This window comes from Notamacropus eugenii, chromosome 2 (assembly GCF_028372415.1).
Source record: "Notamacropus eugenii isolate mMacEug1 chromosome 2, mMacEug1.pri_v2, whole genome shotgun sequence".
Taxonomy (NCBI): domain Eukaryota; kingdom Metazoa; phylum Chordata; class Mammalia; order Diprotodontia; family Macropodidae; genus Notamacropus; species Notamacropus eugenii.
Window position 1 is genome coordinate 512184229 of NC_092873.1, and position 21204 is coordinate 512205432.

Here is a 21204-nt window from a genome sequence, read left to right on the forward strand (position 1 = left end):
GGCCTGGGGAAGGCGTAGGGCGGGGCTGTGGTTGAGGCGGGGCTTGGGGAAGGTGGAGGGCGGGCCGGGGGCGGGGCCGGGCCGGGGGCGGGGCTTTGGCACGTGCAGCCCGGCCGGGCGGACCTCAGCGCCTCCAGGGCGTGCTTGCTTATGGTATCCCGAGTTCTGTCCTCCACCACTTATTGAGCGCCCGGGATGTGTATGCAGAGAGAAAAAGGAGACAACCCCTGCCCCCCTGGAGTTTACGGTATACTGTGTATGGTCTTGGTAGGGTAGGGTAGGGTTGGGTAAGGTGGAGGAGATGCAGCCAGGAAACACCCCGGGGGGGGGGCGGGGCGCAGTCTATCAGTAAACACTTATTAAGCACCTGCTTGGGGCAGCTGGGGGTGGGGGAGAGAGGCATAGCTTACAGAATTAGGGGCCTGGAGTCAGGAAGACTCAACTTTAACCCCGTTTGCCTCAGTAGCCTTATCTGCAAAATGAGCTGGAGAAGGACGTGGCAAACCAAGTCAAAAAAGGAGGGAAAGTGCCAGCACCATGCTAAGCAACAGAGCAAAATGAGGCAAAAGATAATCCCTGCCCCAAGGAGCTTACAATCTAATGAGGAGAAAACACCCCCACAAATATATGTGCTAAATTATTGTAGACACTCTAGACAATGAAATAAAGAGTAACTCTTAAGGCTTCTGCAGTTGCATCGCATCAGCCTGACTAGGGCCAATTCTTCAGGGCTTGCTCTGGAATGGAGGACCAGCTTTGAAATCTTCCTGGTCCACTCTGGGACATTGAGCAAGCTGTTTGCACCCTCAAGGCCTCAGTTTCCTCCTCTGTCAAAGGAAGAGTTGGGGTTAGTAGGGATGCCTTCCTGCTCTGACCCATACCAGCTAAGAAGATGGTTTTGGCTGAGTCAGAGGAAATGGTAGGGCTGGTTGGACTTCTTCAAATCACCTATAACTTATAGTCTTGGAAAGGTCCCCTGGGCCATTGACAAGGATATATTATAGGTCCAGAGTCATGCAACCAAGATGGGTCACAGGCTGTTCTTGAACCCTGGTCTTGACTCCAAGGCCAACCCCCATCTACTTAGTCTATTCTAAACCTCAGCCTCCACTTATCACCCCCATTACACCTTAAACTCCTGAAACGTGGAAGGGACAATTTGTTACTGGGTTAGAAGCCTCCCTTCAAAGGCAAATTGGCACAAGGAAGGCCCTAGATAAGGGATGGGGGCAGCTCGGTAGCACAGCATCAGGTCTGGAGTCAAGAAGACTCAACTTCCTGAATTCAGATTTGGCCTCAGACACTTACTAGTTGTGTGACCTTGAGCAAGTCATTTCACCCTGTTTGCCTCAGTTTCCTCACCTGTAAAATGAGCTGGAGAAGGAAATGGCAAACCACTCCAGTATTTTTGCCAAGAAAACCCCAAATGGGGTCACAGAAAGTCAGACTCAACTGTAATGACTGAACCACAAAAACAACAACAGAATTGGAGGTTTATAATACACTTTACATACAGTTTCTCATTTGGGTCTTACAATAGCTCTGTGAGAAAAGTGCCATGGTTATAATTCTTATTTTGCAGATGTGGAAACAGACACCGAGGAGCTGAAACAAAGAGTAGGGTTCTTGTTCATACAGCACTTTAACATACGTTTGCTCATTTCGTCTTGCTGTGGTACACTGTCCTCTCCCAGCCTGCCCTTTACCACCTCTTCCTTCCTTCACTTGCAAACTAGGCTCTGGTCGACTCCTTGAGTCACTCAATGAGACTGAACAAACTGATTTGGAGCAATAATTCTCCTTCCCCCAGTAGGTATGAACCTTCTCCCAGGATGGTGGCTGTGAAGATCTCAGTCTCTCTTTGTCTTCCCCAGGATCCCAATCTAAATCAGTCTTTAGTCCATTGTTCTGCCAATCTTTGCCCCCCCCCCTCACCCCCATCCTCACCCCCATACACATTAACAAGGATATCTAGTCTGCCTGGGAGGATGGATGATAACACTTAGAACAGCTCCCACTCCAGAGTTTACAAAGTACCTTTCCTCCCAATAACACAGAGATAGGAAGTGCATGAAAAGCATCAGGGCTGATGGAAAACCCCACTGAATGTGGAGATTGGGGATCTGGGTTCTTATCAAAGCCTGGCTACTTCTACCTGTCCCTCCTAGGGTAAGGAATTTTTCTTACTTTTTCTGAGCCTTGGTTTCCTTTTCTGTAGATATTTATTGAATTGAATTGATCTGCTGTATTTTGGAGTTTGGGGGATGAACTGGATTATTGGGGCTCTTTGTTAGAGGTCACTTGTGATCAGCAGGTGATCAGTTTCTCCTCTCCATTTTCCCCATTCTTTGGAAATAAATATTTTCTAAATGGACAATTTTGTGAGGTCAGCAATGACATCAAAGAAAATGAAAGTCCAGAATTCTACCCTTCAGGTACAAAGATAGAAATATGCAGCCTCTATGGCCAAGTAGGACTCCAGAGAGGCAAGGTTCTAAAGATCTGGGGCTTGGAGAGATGAGTCAGTTCTCCAGATAGTAGTGAATGATCTTTAGATAAGCACATATGCTTTTTGGGTGTCATTTTCCTCCTCTGTAAAAGGAATGAATTGTGTCAATTGCGAAATGGCTAAACAGATTGTGGTACAAGAATGTGGTGGACTGTTACTGCAACCTAAGAATGACTGAGGTGAGAAATTCAGTGAAACATGAGAAGACTTATGAACTGATGCAAGGTGAAACCAGTCGATTAATCAATCAACATTTACTAAGTGCTTGCTATGTGCCAGGCACTGTGCTAAGGGATAGGGATAGAAAAAGAGACAAAAGACAGTCTTTGCTCTCAAGGAACTTACAATCTAGAGGGGTAGACAACCAGCAGATAACATATACAAATCAATCTATGGCCAAAATATATATATTTATATATACACACATGTATTTATGAACAGACATTCGCACAAGATAAATAAGAGATAATTAACAGAGAAAGTATTAGAATTAAGAGGGGTTGGGAAAGGCTTCCGATTTTAGTTGGAACTTAAAGGAAGTCATTAGGCAGAAGTGAGGAAAGGGAGCATTCTTGGGAGACAGTAGAAGATGCCCAGCGCTAAGAGATGCAGGGTCCTATTTGTTGAACAACAGAGGCCAACGTCACTGTGGTACCTATCAGGGAGAAGATAGAACACTGGTAGGTGGAAACTAGGATTACGGAGAGCTTTAAATGCCAGACAGTTATATATTTGATCCTGGAGGCAATAGAAAGTGAAGTTTATTGAGAAGGGGGTGGGGAGGTTGACATGGTCAGACCTGAGCTTTAGGAGGTGGAATCAGGAAAACGTTACTGACAATGACATTAATGTAAACGGACATGATTTTAAAAAAATTACTGAACCTGTGTCATTAGAATGATTAAGGTTGTCCCTGAGGTAGCTAGGTAGTGCAGTGGATAGAGTACCAATCTGAAGTCAAAAAGAATCATCTTCCTGAGTTCAGATCTAGAGCTGAGTGACCCTGGGTAAGCCACTTCAACCTGTCTGCCTCAGTTTCCTCATCTGTAAAATGAGCTGGAGAAGGAAATGGCAAAACACTCCAGTATCTTTGCCAAGAAAACCTTAAATGGGGTCACAGAGAGTGGTACACGACAGAAAACGTGGAACAAAAGTGTGTCTCCTAAGGAAAAAATTAGAAAAGACGTCCGCGGGTCCCTTCTCTGCAACGCTGAGCGCCCCTCCGTACGAAGGTCCGAACGTTGCGTGCCAGTCTGCACAGCTCGTGAATACAATGTTGCACACGCTGTTTCCCCAGAGCGTGAGCTCCTCGGGGACAAGCGCTGCTTTGCACCAGCTCTTAGCACGGTCCCTGCACGCAGCGGGCACCTCGTTATGCGCCTAATAAAGGACCGCTGGAGCTGGAAATCTGGGACCAGAGCGGACGGGAGCTGCCTGGAAGTAGGCTCCTAGTAAACGCTCTCGAATTTATTTAAAGGTCGCCGAATGTGCTTTTAAACCGCCTCACATCCTCCGGATTCCCTCCTCCGGATGGCACAGCGACAAGTGTATACATGACCCACCGCTTCCCCACGCACACGCTGCGGCTGGAGCGGGGGGAAGACTCTCCCCAGTCCCGTGATAAGGGCTCGGGAAGGTCCGGGATGCCAAACAAAAACTCGCTCCCGGCCCGCTCCCAGACGCCCTAGCGAGGAACACAATGTACTCCGCCGGGGACTTCAGTTCCCAGTATGCATGGCACGCCTCCGAGCCCCCGGCCACCCGATTGGACGCGACCGCTCGGCCGCCCCCCTCCAGCGGGCGCGCACGGCGATTGGCTGCTCGGGGGCCGGGAGGCGGGCCGGGAGCGTCACGTGTCCGCGCTCCCGCGGCCGCCGCCTCCTTTCTCTGCCTCCGCTGCGACCGCCATCTTGCTGCCGCCGCGTGTTGCCGTCGGAGGAAGCCCCCCGCCTCGCCCCCAGGTAAGGCGGCCGCTGTCGGAGCCTCGGTCCCGGCGCCTTCGGCGAGCGAGCCCTGGAGGGCGCAGCTGCCCAGGGTGCCCAGGCGGAGCGGGGGTGGGCCCCGGCCCGGCCCCGGAGCCCGGCCGTTAGGGGGAGGGGAGACTGAGGCAGGCCCTCCTCGGGTCCGCTCTGAGCCTCGGGCTCCTTCTCTGCCACCGCCCACCCGGAGGACTGGGATCCTGGGGTCCTCCAGGGCCTTATTCCCTTCTCCTTCGAGTGAGGGCCTAGGACTCCTCGGACCCCGAGGTCCCGCCAGTGTCCTTCTGTCAGAGGAGGGGGGGGCTCCCCGGCCTCAGGGGCAGCCTGGCACCCGTGGCCGCCAGCGTCTGAGTTTCCCCGTCTGTAAAGTGCGGGGCTGGCTGCCCCCTGGGCCGCCGGAGGGGCAGGGCCCGGGCCGCTTTGTGCCCCTGCTGCTTATGTATCCGAAGGCTGGGCTGCCGGCGGCCTGGTGTGGGAGAGGGGCAGGGCCCCGAGTGACGGGCTCGGGGGCGCAGGGGGTCACCCTGCCCGGACACGCCTCCAGGAGGGAGCGGGCCAAGGCTTTGCCCCCTGCTGGGGTACGCTCTCCTCCAGCACGCATCACCTCCAGAATTTGGGAAAGTCGGGACCCTTGGGTCTCCAGAGCTGGGGGGGGCAAGAAGCCCGGAGAGGGTGGGCGTCCCGTGGCCAGACCCCCTGGAGTGCCCGCTGCACCACCCTGCCAGAGGAGCGGGGACGGCGGCGATGAAGCCTGGGTACTCCAGGCCTTGGTCCTGAGGACTGGGGCAGGGCGGGGGAGGAGGGAGGAGGAAGGGCTGGGCTCGCCCTGGGGCCTGGGAGGCACGCTGCCCTCGGCGCTGTTTGAGGGGGGAGTGCTGTGCAGGTCGGGGTCCGAGATGGTCTGGAAGGCCCCCCTCCGTCCGGGGTCCACCCCGTGCCATGCCTTCCTACCTTCTTCCTCTCCCCAAATAGCATTTTCTCCACGATGCTTCCTTGTTGAAGGTGGAAAAGGTCTCTTCTTTGAACCTCTGTGGGGTGGACTCTTTGGCGGGTTTTGGCAAACCAGGACTCCTCTTTTACTTACCCTCTCTTCATTTACGGGTACCTGCGTGCCAAGATTAGTTGGCATTTACGTTACCTTGCATCTTCTAGGTAAAGCAGGCCCCTTCCTCTTGACAGTCTGCTGAGGTAGGAAAGACCAACGTTATTTCCCTATTTTATAGCTGAAGAAATTGAGGCTCTGTGCATCTTCCAGATGGTGGAACCAGAAGTCCAGGAAGGGACAGACTCTGATGGAAGTCCGGTGGGGGCTCCTTCCTCCCACCAGACAGCCAGCAGCACCAGGCCCAACTCAGTTTACCTGGCACCTTTGCCAAGCATATTACCAGTGCTGTACCCTCTTCATTCCTACAGAGAAATTTCTCCTCCTAGGGGTATTCCATTCAGTTCAGCAAACTGCTTATCAGCAGTACATGCACAGGTCCTGCCCTTGTGGAGCAGGAGATGATCAGGCACACACAAATAAGTGATATGGGATAGAGTAAGGACAGAGTAAGGAGGGGTAAATAGAAAAAATGCCCTGGGATGTAGATCTCTTGGGGGGAGGGAAAGGGGTGGGTGTTCCTAATACTGAAGTCTTTGTGGAGGTGGTGGCACTTGGACGATCAATGATTTTGACGGTGTGGATGTGGGGTGAAAGCAGGACTAACTGGAAGGGGTTATTGCAGTTTGGTGCCCAGAATTCACTGGTGTCGATCTGGTGTTGGCCAAAATAGGGGATGAATGGGACCAGGCTGTGGAAGGCCTTCAGGCCCAGGACAAGGGTCTTGTGGTGTGTCCTGTGACTGGGAGCTCCCGAAGGTTTGGGGGCAGCAGTGACATAGTCACACCTGTGCATATAGAGATGTTATGGAAGCCTTGGGAAGGAGCTGAAGGCTGGAGACCACTGTGGGGGCTGGGTGCACTAGAACCCAGGGCTGTGGCAGGGCTGGGGTTGGTCCCTCCTTTATTCTCTAGTCAGATTCCTTCCTGTAAGCAGTGGGGCCTCTTTACTCAGTGCCAGTGTGTTCAGAGCTCAGGTGGAGAGGTGATAAAGTGTAAACTCTCCCTGACTTCTGGGCATGTTTCACCTTCGGCACCAATCAGGACTCACTTTTTTGTGCCCCAGTGCCCTGTCATTGCCTAGAGAGAACTTGAGAGTGAGAGCATGTGTGAATGTGCACATACCTAACCTTTCCTCATTTGGTAACATGGATATGAGCTCTCTCCTCAGAAGGGTTGTAGTTGTTAAAGGGGCCCTGGAAATCACCAGGAAGCACATGGCACAGGAATCCTCGCTCTTCCTGGCCTGGGAGTCAGGGAGACCAGGGTTCCATTCTGCTTCCCACAATTCATGACCCTGTCCATAAAGGTCTCTGCCTCACCCTCCTCATCTATGAAGTGGGGATAATACCTACCTCACAAAGTTGTTTTGAGAGCCAAATGAGATCGTGTGTGTAATTATGTAGCATATATATCTATATCTATATAGATTTATAGATATAGATATATGTTTGAGTTATTTAGTCTATCATCTTTTAAGGGGAAGAAACCAGCTCTGGGTGTGGAAGTGACTTTGCTAAGGTCACACAGGTTAAGACTTCTGCTTGCAAAGCTGGTGTCATCTCTACCTTACCATGCTGTGGTTGAGCAGTGCTTTGAGATCTAGTCTTGACAACTTGAAATCAAATGCAAATTAGTATTAATTATGATCCCTCCCCTCCCCTTGTTATGACACTGTGCCCAGAATCCAAGGGACAAGCAGCTTTTAAACAATTGTATTTTATGCATTTAGATAAAAGACAGTATAACAATATCTTGTAAACTTAAGCATTTTAAAAATTGAGTAGAAATATTCATTTAATAAATATTTTCTTAGATGCCTGGCTTATTCCCACCATCCACCTCCTCCACTCTTACTCACATTCTGCTGAGTGGAACTGAAGCAAATCACCCACTGAGCCCACTAGGGCTGCTCTGACAACAGCATATCTCTGTCTCCCACTTTTGCCCTGATGCCCCCCCCTTCCTGAAACACTGTGCCCCCTCCCCTGCTGGCAGGCAGCTCTTATACCAGCTTCCCTGGCCTCCTTCAAGAACCAAGGGTAAGAGGCCCTCTCGATGGCTTTCCTTTCCAGATTAATTTCCGTTTACTCTGTCTACATATGTACATGTTGTCTCCTCTGTCATGTGAGTTCTGGTATGTGCATGTCCCCAGCACTTAGTACAGTTCCTGGGCCATAGTAAGTGCTTAATAAATGCTTATAGACTGAGTGTTCTGGACTGGGCCCTCACTGCAGCCTGGCAATGCTTTTCCTTCTCCCCCTACCCACAGAGGCTGTTCCTAACCTTCCTTGCCAGGCTTTACTGAAAACATAGAGCTCGTTAGTTGGGAGCTGCTGCTTCTTTTCTCTGCGTCTCATAAACCCCTTGACACTATCCTCCACTTGGTGGTGCCTCAGCATGTACCCTTGAGTCCATGCCTTCTGCTGGATTGCCCCCACTCTCATCCCCTTTTTCTTTCTAATCTTTAGTCTCTTCCTCTCTACTGGGTTCTTCCTTGTTGCCTATAAATGCATCCAAGTCTCCCCCAGACTTAACATGCTGTCATCAGACCCTATGATTCCCTCCAGTTACTGACCTGTATCTGTCTCCTTTTCCTAGCCAAACTCCTAGAATAAGCTGTCTACACTTGTAGTCTTCCCTTACTATGTATCACTCCTTACCCCATTGCCATCTGGCTTCTTATTTCATTACTCCACTGAAAGAGTTCTCTCCAGAGCTCCCAGGGCCCTCTTGGTTACCAGATGTTGCAGTGGTCTTATCTTCAGACTTCATGGTTGATAGCTCTCGGAATTTCACTGTTGGTCCCCCTCTCCTCCCCATTACCATGCGCAGTGATGGGTACATGTGCATTGCCTCATATTTAGTGACCAGATGACTGGGTACTCTCCCTTCCCTTGGTTCCTTCTCCACTTCCTTTACTGTCATTCCATCTAACTGTGGGCATACATACCCCAAAGTTCTGGCTTAGGGCTTCATCTCTTTCTTCACCATCCCCTCATGTGATGACGTTGGCAGTTCTTTGAGGTTTGATACATCTCTGTGCACATATCTCCGAGATCTCAGGATCCATCCTTGATCTCTTCTGAGCTCCAGCCCCTTATCAACAATTGAGTGTCCCATTGTCATCTCAGCCTCAGCTTGTCCAAAACAGTGGTTTTCCTCCCCCCAAAACTGCCCCTTTCCCAAATTTCAGTGGTCCTCCCAGGTACCCAAGGCTGACAAGCTCAGTAGCCTCTCAGACTCTCTACTCTTTATCACTGTACATATTCAGTCCTTGTTTGATCTTGCCCTTTCTGCCCTGACCCCTCACCCTAATCCTCATCGCCTCATCCCCTCACACCTAGACTCTGTTAGCCTCCTAATTGGGCTACACTCTCTCCTCACTTCATCCTTCACTCAGCTGCTGATTTCTGTAAGACACAGTTCTGATCATGCCCCTTACTCACTAAAATAGAAAATGCTTTGTTTGGCCTTAAAACAGACCCAGCCTACCCTACTGACATATACACTTCAACACATTTGGCCAGATTGGCCTCCTCCCTATTCTTCACACATGACACGCCATCTCTCAAGTCTGTCTCAGTGCCTTGGGCGCTTTGTTGTGCAGCATGCTTAGAATACCCACTCTCCTCATCTCTGCCTTTTAGAATCCCTCATTTCCCTCAATTCAGCCCAGATGCCTCCTCCTAGCCCCTTTCCAGCCTTTCCTGAGACCCCAGGTGCCAGTGCTAACCTCATCACCTTGTATTGATTTTGTGTCTATCTAGGTGCATATGCTGCATCCTCCTTGATAGAGTGTAAGCTAAGGAGGGCAGAAATTATTTCATTTTTATCTCTGTGTTCCCAGTGCCTAGCTCAGTGTCTGGCACCTTGTGTTGATAGTCAACAGGGCTGCAAAGACAAAGCTAACACTGGTCTTGGATGAGTCTGTGGAGGGAATGTAGATGAGTCAGTCCACAATCATGTGAGAAGGGAGGAGAGCCCCAACAACTGTGAGGGGGAATCAGGGATTCATACCTTTATGGTAAGGCCAGTGGTTTCCCAAACCCAAAGTCAGTTGATTGGCCACCTTCTCTTTGGTGCCTTAAAAGGTTAAAAAACAAAAGGCTGAGACTCAGCTAGAGAATGCCACGTACCTGTGAAGTGACAGCGTGTTCCTCCACTGTCTACAAACAGTGTAGAGATTAGGATCAAGGAACATACTGTATGAGAAAGTGCTCTGGACATCAGAGAAGGAGCCTGTGGAGGAGGTGTTGAGAGAATTTTGTGCCTCTTGGAGTTTGGCCTTTCTGGAGACTTGGGCCTCTCCCTCTCATTGATACTCCTTTCATCATCTTATCTTGGACAAAGACATCCTTATTTTGCATTCAGTTCTTCCAGTACTTGGAGATCCCGCCATTCATCGAGTCTGATCTCAGCCCAGGTGACTTTTAGTGTTTACATGGATGGTTGGTCTGAAAAGTAGGAAATAGTTGGAGAGTATGGTCTGTTTTTGAGATTTTTCTTTATTAATGCATTTTGTAATAGATATCAACTCTGCTCGAAAAATTCTGGCTTTAACACTAACACCAACTGGCTGTGAGGATTTATTTCATCACTTTTGAAGCCAAAGAAGGGAATAATGTTTCCCTGGAGGTGCCTCAGATGGGTGACTTTCACAGCATCCTGGGTTCTTTCTGTTTCTAGACCTCCTTTTTAGGATCATTTTCATTTCTATCCTTTACTGTGTATGATGGGCAGGAAGTTAACATTGTGGAAGGTCCCTCTCCAGCCACTCCATTCCCTGGCTCACGCTTTCTCTCTTAGTAGATGGGCTTTGTGGGGGCCTGCGGCTGTGGAGTTTGTCACCGAGTGGGAGGCTTTCTGGGATCATGTCCTGATGTCTCCCTTGGCTTCTACCAGGCCGGTTTTTTCTCCAAGCTTGAGCAGCTTGGTCTCGGAGCTGTAGGGCTGGTGAACCCTGTCCAGGAGGCTGGGCCAGAGAAGGACAATTGGTCACTCGGTCCACAGGGTGAGAACTCCTGTTTGGCTAGAGCTCACAAAGATGTTCCAGAGACTTGATGTCATCTTCTTCTTTTCTAGATCCACCAGCAGCATGAATCAAGAGAAATTAGCCAAGCTTCAGGCTCAGGTCCGGATAGGAGGCAAGGTGAGTGTGAGCTCAGGCTCAGGCCTGTTCTTACATGCCAAACCAAAGGCCATAAAGGTTGCAAGTGATATCACCTTGCAAGAAGCAGAAAGAAGCCGGGATTTGGGTTCTAAGGACAGTGGGAGTCTGAGGAGTGAGGCGGGCCTGGGAGCCTCAGAAATTACAGTCGTCTGCTTCCCTGTCCCTTAGTAGATGACAAGCAGCCAGTGAGTATGTGGAGGAGGAATCAGAAATGGGCCATTAAGATCAACAGCAACAGTGATGACACTAAAGGGGGCGCAGGTGAGAGCCAGGAAGAAGTCAGGAGAGCTGGGGGAGGAGGCCAGGAGCCTCAGAGTAATTGATGTTCACATAGTAATCCCAGGTACTCAGAGGAGATCAATTAGGCTTCCTGTTCTCCCTTTGAGAAGGCAGAGACACATGTAAAATATCAGAGATTTCTCTGAAAAGGATGAAAAGAAGTGTCCAAGCTTAAAGACTGATCCTTTAGGCAGCAAGTATTTATCAAGGGCCTATTTTGTGCCAGGCCCCAGACAGACCGAAGCCAAGCATGACATGTCGCTATGCTCAGGTAGCTGCCTTTGGCCTAAGTGATTGCAGCTGCCCTGCCCCCTTGCCCCTTGGCAGACCAGGGGATCCTCCTTCCTCAATCAAATCAAGTGCCTTATATTGCCTCTAGACTCCAATCCAAACTTCAAAGTCCTTCCCAGCTTGGCACCGGCCTCCATGAACATTATTTCCCCCTGCACTCTGGCATCCAGCCAAGCTGGCCTCTCTGTTCTCCCACAGGACACGGTGGGCCTTTGTACTGGCCTTCCCGCCCTTCTTGGGGTGCCCTCCGGCCTTCCCTCAGGCACCTCCTTCTGCATGAAGGATCCTGATTTTCCTGATTCCCCCCAACTGCCTTGATACATATTTGTATCTACCACTTTATATTTATGCTAAATATATTGATAGATGTCCTTGTTGTTCCTGATAAGTGGGGATTATTTTGCTTTTTTGTATTTGTATCCCTGGCACGCAGTAGAGTTTAAGAAATGCTTGTTAGTTGATTGATTCTACAAAAACAATTATGTGAAATAGCCAGTGTGGTTTCTGGGGAGGGGATACTGCTCTTCTGACCGTTGGTTTTTCCATTCTATTTTTCCAAGCTCTGACACTAACGTTCTGTGTTTTGATATCCTTTTCCTTAAGGTTCTTTCCATATCTAACAGCTAAGGGGGAATACTCCTTGTAACACTGTAATAATAAAAGACAATTCACACTTGATTTATTTCCATGATGTGGTACAGAAGACATAGATGCTATGGAAGGGAGCCAGGTCCTCCCTCAAACTGGAGAGCTGGTTGTTCAATTTTCAGCAGAGGCCTGATTTATTGTTTGTTGATTACCCACACTTAAGAAAGTGAAGGAGAAAATGTTAATAATAATGGCATGTTAAACTGAAAAGTGGGATGTTGGGTGTTTAACATTGACCAGCACATCACTGACAGGGAGTGTTCCAGAGGAGGGCAGGAGGATAATGTGGATAGTCATTTTTATAGTGCTTCAATAGAGCATCAGACTTAATGTCAGGAAGACCTGAGTTCAAATCCAGCCCCAGACGCCTCAATTTTCTCATTTGTAAAAGGAGCTGGAGAAGGGAATGAGAGTCCTGTTAACTTGCTGAGGCCCTACGACAGGTGCCATCCATTATATTGTAATTTTCTGTGGAGCAAGTCATGCTTTAATGATGCCAGGTGTGGGAGGGGCCTGCTGCTTATAAAGAGACCTAATACTGCCTGCTGGTGGTTAGGCCCCTGCTTTTTTTTTCTTTTTTCTTTCTTTCTTTTTTTTTTTTTTAAAAGCAAAAAGAATTTCCCCACACCTGTCTCCAATCATCTGCAAGGGATTTCTGCCTTTGGTCTCAAGGCATAGAGAGATTTGGCCCCAGGGAGCTCTGGGTTTTTCCTGCTGTTAGTTGGATTTGAGTTACGTTATGGGTTAAGTCACCTCTTGTGGTGTAACCTGGGACTCCAAATGGGCATCATTGTTCCAGTAGGGACCTGGAAATCCATGGTTACATCTCAGTCTGTTAAGTTGGGATGTTAGTTGTACAATGTGAATTCCCTTGATCTTGTGAACCAGTAAAATGTAGGCTTTTCATTTGTCATTTATTTGTACTCTAGCTTATTTTACATCAGCTTTTAATAGTGGCACTAATGGATGATGAATTCTAAGATTTACTGTATTAGCCCCCAAACTCTAAAATTCTGTGGTGTTTTTAAGAAAGGTTTTACACATTGTGTAAGTATAAAGGTGCTTATGGGACAGAAATGTAGGGAAAAGAATACACTTGAAGTAAGTGGGGAGAATTAGAGACCTGTCTTTGTGGTTTGGATGGGTGGCATCTACTCTTGAAGGAACCAGTGCTGTCAGAGAGCCATTTGAGTCATCTGGCTTCTAGAACTAGCTTATCTCATTTAAGATAGCATTGGAATGGAAGCAGATGTTGCTTGTTATGTTTTCAGATTATTGAGTTAACCATGAAGCACAGATACTTTTGAAACAGATGTTGGAATGGTAGTATTTGACAGTTGGATAATAACTGAACGCCTAAAAACAGGCCCCTGCTGTTTGTTGTCCATAGCCTCCCAAGCATCTTCATGAGCCATAAGAGTTGCCAGCGTTTCTGTGGGACTCAGTGAGATGAGGTGAATGTGGGAATCTGGGACTCTGCTGACTAAGGCCTTCCCCATTGTCTACCTCTTTTAGGGCACAGCACGCAGAAAGAAGAAGGTGGTGCATAGAACAGCCACAGCAGACGACAAGAAACTTCAGAGTTCTCTCAAAAAACTGGCTGTGAATAATATTGCTGGTATTGAAGAGGTAAGGTCACTAGACTACAATGTAAAAGGTTGTTTTGACTTTTCAAATGAAAAAAAATTGAGCCCAAAGTCCTTGGTCTTTTCTAAGGACTTGGAACTGCTGGGTGTGAAGCCATTTTTCACATAACTAACATTGGTGTAGTTACATAGGGTCACGGCAAACTTTTCTGAAGGCTGGCCTCACATCCAGATTTAATTGTACTGTACTAAGACTCTCAAACTACCATTGGTGAAAAGGGCACAATTGTAGATAACTTGTTCACTTAAAACAATAAGAGATTTTCCCAAATAACAAATTATTGCCTTTTTCTTTCCTTCAAGAAGCTATTTCTAGCTTGACTTGATGGGGATAGGGTTTCACAAGGCCCTGGAATGAACAGGCTTGCTCACACGCACACATATACACTGTGCCTCTTTGAGAATCCATATTCATAGATTCACTTGGCCTTGAGTTGACCTGGTCTTTGGCTTTAAACCATAGACTTCATTTACTTCTCTGAACATTTTCTAGAATCTAGAGTCACTGGTGTTCTTGAGAATTTGAAAGCAGATGTCCCCTTGTGGGATCTGCCTTGATCTGCCTCCCCTTGCCACATCTGAGCCCTCCCAGGCCCTGGAGAAAGTGACCTGTCGTTCTCTTGATGGCATGCTGCCCCAGCTCTTCTTTGAGGCCCTGAGGAGCATCATGGGACAGTGAAGATCTCCCTAAGCAAGGCCCATTGGGCTCATCCAGCCTGCGGGTGCTTGTGGGATGGCTGACATCTACAGATGGCCTGGGGAGCCTCCATCAGTCAGACTTGTTCTTTATGTTTGAAATTGTTCCAGTTGGAGCCTGGGTTGGGTGAGTGGCCATTAAGGAACCAAGCATTTCCTTAGTTTTTGCCAGAAACTGGTGAGAACTTGGGAATGGAAGAAACCTTCATTTTGGTGTAAAAAAGAATGTTAGTGTGTTTTCTAGACCCTGCTCTGTCACATAGATGGAGAAAACCCTTGGGATGTTTGTGCTACTTGTTCTCATAGTCGTGCCACCTTCTTGGCCTTCCAGCATTCTCAAAGGAAGCCCTCCTGCCTGCCCTTGGCCCACATTCCTGCCCTGTGGTCATTTATGTTTCCCTGTGTGAGGGGTTGAGAGGAAAAGCCCCCTGACATTCATGAAAGCAGTGTTTTCCATTCAGAATGTTACTGATTCTACCATGTTTTCTGCGTTATGCCACATCAGCAGGTCTGCCTTTTTTATCATCATAGCTTGTGGTAAACTGAGGGTTCTGCTTGTAGTGAGGAAAGGAAGGGAGCAAACGTTTATAAAGCAGGTGGGACCAAAACACAAAGGACTTTTTGTTGAGCACTTTACAATTATTATCTCATTTGATTCTCACAGTGATTCTGCAAGGCAGTTACTGTTACCATTTTCCATTTTATAGTTGAGGAAAGTGAGGCAAACAGTGAAATGACTTGCCCAGGAACACACTGCTAGTAAGTTTCTGAGGCAGGTTTTGAACTCAGATCTTCTTGACTCCAGGAACATCACTCTGCACTGTACCACCTAGCGGGTACTACTGGGAGATAAAAACTTCTTTCCCTGGACTGCGTTAGAGTAATTACAGATACACACCAGTCTTCCGAGAGCAGCTGAATTTGGAGAGGTTGGAAAAAGTCGGTGAGGCAGAGTGTATTGGGGGCATCGGCCGAGGATTCCAGTGGCTGTGCTCCTAGACTCCCAGGCTGCATTCTCAGACCAGTCCCATCCCAGTGATGAGAATTCTCTGGGAGCTTTTCCCTGGACCTGCTGGTTGGTCATGGCCATCGTCCTCTGGACTTGGTTAAGCTTTGCGTCTCATCTTTCTAAGCATGTTTCTTGTGTTCGGATGTGTTTTAATGTTCTACTTGGTTTTCTCATCTACCTACAAACTGCAGGCTTCATGGGGCAGTGGATGCCTTGGCTTACCTTGTTTGCATCCTCCCCTTCGTACCTAGCACTGTGCTGTGTACACAGTCAGTTCTGAGTCATTATCTGTTGGGTTAGAACTCACTTCTTTGGAACTTGGAATGTATTTTCCCATAGAAATAGCATATGAATCAGTGTAATCCCTAGGCCGACCTGAATCCCAGTTCAGCCCACAGCGTGCCCTAAGGGTCCTTTCTGCAGCTTCCTGTCGGTCTCATCTTGGTTCGTCGTAAGGACTCCTGCAGAAGATCAGGAATTCTGGCTGGCCTTGCCACCATTGGAAGGGTTACAACCTAGACCCTACTGCCCCAAAACCAGCCTGGCTGAGCTCATCACCAGGCTGGCTTCAGGGTGGAAGATTTTTCAGCGGACTCCATCCAAGACCATCTGCCAAGCTGTGGACAGGTTATATGATCATCCTTGTGGGAGGGCTGGCATTTCTGCCTTGAATTACTTCAGGGGATCACTGAAGTTAAGGTGTACTTGGCATACAGCGTTGCTAGTGCTGTATGGTCTGATGCTATACTCATTTTTTCCCCATGGGAAAAATTACTCATTTTTGCAGTTCAGCTTTGCCAGTACACCTGCTCCCTGTTGAAGCCCCTTTCCCACATCCCAGTGACATAAATGCCTGGTAGGGGCCCCCACGGCCTGGGCCAGGGTCTGTAGGGGCAGGGCTGTGACAGGGCCTTTCTTCATCTCTGAGCAGTGCCACCTAAATGAGTGACGTTCCCCTTCTCCCCAGCCCTTTACCACAAGTACTGGCATCAGGCAAGATGAGAAATGGGTGTCAGGTATAGCCGGGAGTGAGGAGCACCAGAGAGGAAGCAGGAGCCTCCAGGCAGTATCTGTTAGTCATAAGTGATGAAATCCTGCTGGTATGCAAACTGTGCGCAGAAGGAATCCTGAAGGGAGGCATTAACAAGAGTGGGTATGGATTCAGCATGGCACCCTGGGCACGTCAGAAAGGACAATAGTAGTAAGGAGAACTCTGAAGAATGTTGTGTGTGCGGGGATTCTTCCTCCAGCAGCCAATAGGTGGCAGATCAGGAATCCTAACAGGGAACAGCACAGGTTAGGACAGCCTGACCCCACTTGTCCATCTTCCCAGTTAAGTTAATGAACGTATTTGCTGTTGGGATCACCCAGATAGTTAATTTCTGAATGTGTTCCTTCTGGCTGCTTGGCATCAGGGACATGTCATATTAGGATGTGGGGAGAGGACATGGGGGAAGCTTGTCCTTGAGACCATGTTTTGAGGGAGAGTGGTTACACTTAAAACAGAATATGTATCCTTTTGACAATTCTGTGGTATATTATGAAGAGTTCTAGCTTTGGGGGTCTAGAAGACTTGGATTCAGATTCTGCTCCAGACACTTAATAGCAGTGTGACCTTGGTCAGGTGATGTAACTTCTGCTTCCATTTTCCTATCTGTAGAATGAGTATTGGACTTGACCATTGAGGTCTCTTCGAGCTCTAAACTGTGGGTTGGCATTATTTTGGCTGTCAAAAGGGGCTTCAGTAAGGGGGTGAGGGGATAGGTGGTGCTAGTACAGCTGACCTGCAATTAGGAGTAATTTGTGGCAGATACCACAGAGCTTGGAGGAAAAGCTAATAAGCATTGTAGGCTTTGGAGTCCCTCTCTTGGCCTCAGCCTCTTAACATCTAAGATGAAGGGGTTCAAGGAGATGGGCCTTATGGCTCAGTGGATGGGATCCTAGATTCTTAGAGGATGGAAGGGACTTGACCATGGCAGTCATGAGAAAGACTTTGTAGTTCTAATGGACCACCAGCTCAGTCCTTGACTCTGCTGATGGGGTGAGCACTCAGTGTGTCCACAGTGAAGGACATGAAAGAATGGCTCTGCCTTCCCCTGGTCATTCAGTGAGCTTTTATGAAGAGCCTACTGTGTGCCAGTCACTGGACCAGGCACAAGGGGTACAAAGACAAGAATGACTGAAGTCATCCAAAGACTTCCCTGATAGACCTCATTATATATTCGCTATATATATTCAGATATACAAAATTAGTATGAGTTTATTTTGGTGGGGAAAGGCTTCTCATAGAACATGGCACTTGGATGTTTTCCAAGTAACTAGGGCTTGTAAGGTGGGGAGGGAGAGGTGACGGATCTGTGGGTGGTGAGAAGGGGCTGGAGAACAGATGGAGATAGGAGGTGCCCTCTTTGGCAACTATTGTACCTCTGGAGTAGATAGAGGAGGCTGTGTTTCAGAGCATGTGTGCTCTTGACTGTATTTGGCTTTGGAGGAATGCTGATGAGTTGTGTTTGAGGGACCCCCTGGGCAATGGGTGAAGCCTTTGTGCAGAAACAGGGCTGGCAGTGGTGGTGAGCCTGCAATTCTCCTGCTCTGGTTGGAGGTTCACTGACCTTCTCCCTCATGTGGTGATCCTCCTCTGAAGTATGGACAGAGTTGCAACTTCAGGAGCCTGTAACCCATGTGCTATTGGGCTAATTATTTTGAGAAAAGTGCTGAGACGCTTGTGAACCTTCTGTCTTTCTTGTGTTCAAACAGGTGAACATGATTAAAGATGATGGGACGGTTATTCATTTCAACAACCCCAAAGTCCAGGCTTCCCTCTCCGCCAACACCTTTGCAATCACTGGCCATGCAGAAGCCAAGCCAATCACAGAAATGCTACCTGGAATATTAAGCCAGCTTGGTGCTGACAGCTTAACGAGTCTTAGGAAGTTAGCGGAACAGTTCCCAAGGCAAGGTAGGTGTTTGACTTCAGTGCCTTCTCTGCCATGTCCACTCTATAGCCCCCAGTTAAAGAAATTTTACTTTGTGCCTTTATGGGAAACCATCTCTACTAATTAGGAAGGATTTGTTGCTGGTACAGTGTGCACAGAGCAAATGAATTTGTATTGACTGAGAGTAAGTAGAGGTCACATAAAAGAGATGATCTTTGGTTCTAGGATTGGGCGCTCTCCTTTTGTGAGTTTCTCCGCTAGGCCCTTGTTGATTGGGTTGTGGCAGGAAGTCCTTGTCCTCTAACCTCATCTGATTGATTGAATTTGGAGATAGACTTTGCTGTAAAGCTGTCCCGAGTCCTAAAGTCATCAATCTAGAGATGGAAGTGACTTCTGAGTTTATCTGGTCCAGTTACCTTGTTTGACAGCTGAGGGAACAGGAAGCAGTATTTGAATTGATCTTTTTCTGATTTAGGGGGAAGGTTCTCATGATGTTGTTGAGCCCAGAATATGCAGTAAGCAGACTGATCCCAGTACATTTTCAGATTTGTTTGGACAAGGAGGAGGGGACTGTGGAAGAGAGACTTTGGTTTATTTTTTTTTAAGCACTTATAGTTGGTGGTTTCAGTGTTTTTAAACTTTTTTTCAGTGTTGGATAGCAAAGCACCCAAACCTGAAGACATTGATGAAGAGGATGACGATGTGCCAGGTGGGTCTGAAGGCTTCTCTCATTTCCTTGGCTTTGGCATTTGTGCCTTCAGCTTGTTTGGTGTGTTTGACCCCTACCAGCTGGGCCTAGGTACTGCTGAGGGTTGGCCTCCCTCAGGCTTCCTCTGCTCCTCTTGCACACTGGGTGCACACTACTTGGCCCCCTCAAGTGTGCTTCCCTCAGGGCCAGCTCAGGAGAGGTCTGCCAAGCCCAGTAATGGAGGGATTGGTTGTCTGTCTTCAAAGTCCTAACACAGTGAAGGTTGGAGCTGTCTACCAACCGACAAAATATCAGCTCAGCTAATTCTTGAAGGCTGTGGAGAGGATGTCAGTCTGTCCACAGGAAAAGTATCCATCCACACCAATAAAACCCCAGCCATTGAGGTTTACTAGGAAAAATGAAGTTTTCTTTGATAATTTGTCCTAAAAAACTGCATTCAAACAAATATCCAAACATGTACAGCCCCAGGATTTCACATACAGAACTCCAAGCCAGATTTGGCCTGTACTGATTGCCTGCATTGGCTCTTACAGTAGCTGGCATTCTTGCCATTCTTACCTGCTGTAAAAACAGGGGCGTTGGACTAGCTGGTGCCTGCCTCCCCTTTTCCCTGCCTCCCTCCTGCAGCAGGGAGGGCCAGGTACCCACCCAGTCTAGTGCTGCTGTGACCTCATAGAGGCGGCACAGGGAAAGAAACCTCAGACTGTTGACAGTTCATGTCCTCTGCTTTTCTTCAGATCTCGTAGAAAATTTTGATGAAGCATCAAAGAATGAAGCAAACTAGAGTGTGATGGTTCTTGGCAGCCAGCGTGGACCAGGTTGGAGCAAGGAGCAGGCGGCTCCCGAGTTGTGCAGTGGCAGAGAACGTCACCTGTTAATAGTTCAGTAATATAAATATTTTGTATATTAATGATGCTGTTTGTTCAGCATTTTTCTGTCAGTTGATTTTGCATTTTGCACTTCTCCCAGGATCTACTCTTTTGGTCAAAATACGAAGTATTGGTGCAGCGTTGAGGGTTTTTGTGTGTTCGAGAGTGCGTTGTGTGTGGTTGTACGAACGTGTGGGGGTGTGTGTGTGTGTGTATGTGTACAGTGCAGAGCAAATTGAGTAACGGTTCTCTTGATCCTCCCCCTGCCCCCAGTAGAAAATAAAAGAAATCTTTAAGTCTCTTCCTTTTCATCTTTGCCCAATAGTGCACAGAAATAGTGTCCATACTTCAAGAACTCAAGACATCAGAACATTCAAGACTGGGTTTTGATTTGCTTTGTTAACTGTTGTATTTGCAAATACTTTTCTGTGTTTAAAATGTCTTTGAGAGCTGAGGGACAGGCTTCCTGCTAGGGCATAGACTAGGGGACACCTTCAGTCTTGCAGTCTTTGACTCCATGGTCAGACCTAGAAGGGTTTCTCTTTCCCTTCCTTTCTTCCTAGATGTTTCCTTGCCCCCTTTTGTCTTAAAATGGTTTGATCAGCCTTTGTTAGTGCTCCTAATCACCTCTCATTTAGACCAAGAAGGATGTTCTCCATTTAGGGTTGTGTGAACAGCTAGATCCCTCTCCTTGTAAAGCGTTGTTCTTGTTCTTTGGGAACAGCGGGCCCACTCTTGACCTTCTGTTTGCCATGGCATGTGGCAGTCAGTGGATTTAAATTCAGGGGAGCTGGCAGGTGCTGGCATGCCTTTGCCAAGAGACTTGACATTCCAACAATCCTCACTGTTGTGAAGGACAGAGACAGCTCTCTTTCCAGCAAGTTTGGAACTGGCAGCCTTCTGTTGAATTGGAAGCAAATGAGGCCTAGAGCCTTCTCCTGTATCCACTGGGATGTCTGTGGGATGATGATTCTGGCTTGGAAAGGGTTTCTTTGACCTGCTTCCCTGCTATTGGCCTTGAAACCTACTTCTAGGTTGGATGGCCCTGTGTGCATAGAGTTGAGCAGTGTTTCAGCAGTCTCGCTGTCCCAGGCAGCATGCCTGGACCTCCTCCTTCTGAAGTCTCAGGAGTGTTCCACCAGAATTTCCCTCAAGGTCTCAGAGGAAAGCCTTGCATCGTGACCAGTCTGGTCTTCGTTGGAGCAGGTGTTGAGGGGGAGACTGAGGATCTGCAAGGGCCTGTCTGACCATCGTTCAAACCATCTATGGCTTCCCTTTGTGGCGTGACAACTCTGCACCTGCAGAGTTTTGGAGACCAAGAACACTCCGGAGGTCTGTAGATGACAGCAGCAGAGAGAG

General features: G+C 48.2%; 1 protein-coding gene and 1 long non-coding RNA gene across 3 annotated transcripts; both read left to right on the forward strand.

Moving 5' to 3' along the window:
• The first annotated feature begins 78 nt into the window (after window positions 1–78).
• LOC140530137 (uncharacterized) lies at window positions 79–681 on the forward strand. The gene is made up of 2 exons (XR_011975811.1): window positions 79–247; window positions 467–681. It is a non-coding gene; the product is annotated as an uncharacterized lncRNA (long non-coding RNA).
• Window positions 682–4354: 3673 nt separating this feature from the next.
• Window positions 4355–20146, forward strand: BTF3L4 (basic transcription factor 3 like 4). 2 transcript variants are annotated; one of them, XM_072649449.1, is made up of 6 exons: window positions 4355–4470; window positions 10675–10741; window positions 13496–13609; window positions 18089–18290; window positions 18917–18976; window positions 19714–20146. In XM_072649449.1, exons 2-6 carry the CDS (start codon window positions 10688–10690, stop codon window positions 19758–19760), a joined length of 477 nt encoding a protein of 158 aa, XP_072505550.1. In that variant the 5' UTR covers window positions 4355–4470; window positions 10675–10687; the 3' UTR covers window positions 19761–20146. The 2 variants fall into 2 exon arrangements, with proteins under 2 accessions (XP_072505550.1, XP_072505551.1); XM_072649450.1 differs by lacking the exon at window positions 4355–4470 and adding an exon at window positions 9267–10015.
• Window positions 20147–21204: the final 1058 nt, after the last annotated feature.

Bases quoted from the DNA above. Each gene is read 5' to 3' on its own strand.
- BTF3L4 (XM_072649449.1), top strand. From the start codon at position 10,688: ATGAATCAAGAGAAATTAGCCAAGCTTCAGGCTCAGGTCCGGATAGGA. The intron at 10,742-13,495 runs GTGAGTGTGAGC...TACCTCTTTTAG, and splicing joins AGGTCCGGATAGGAGGCAAG to GGCACAGCACGCAGAAAGAA. The intron at 18,291-18,916 runs GTAGGTGTTTGA...ACTTTTTTTCAG, and splicing joins GGAACAGTTCCCAAGGCAAG to TGTTGGATAGCAAAGCACCC.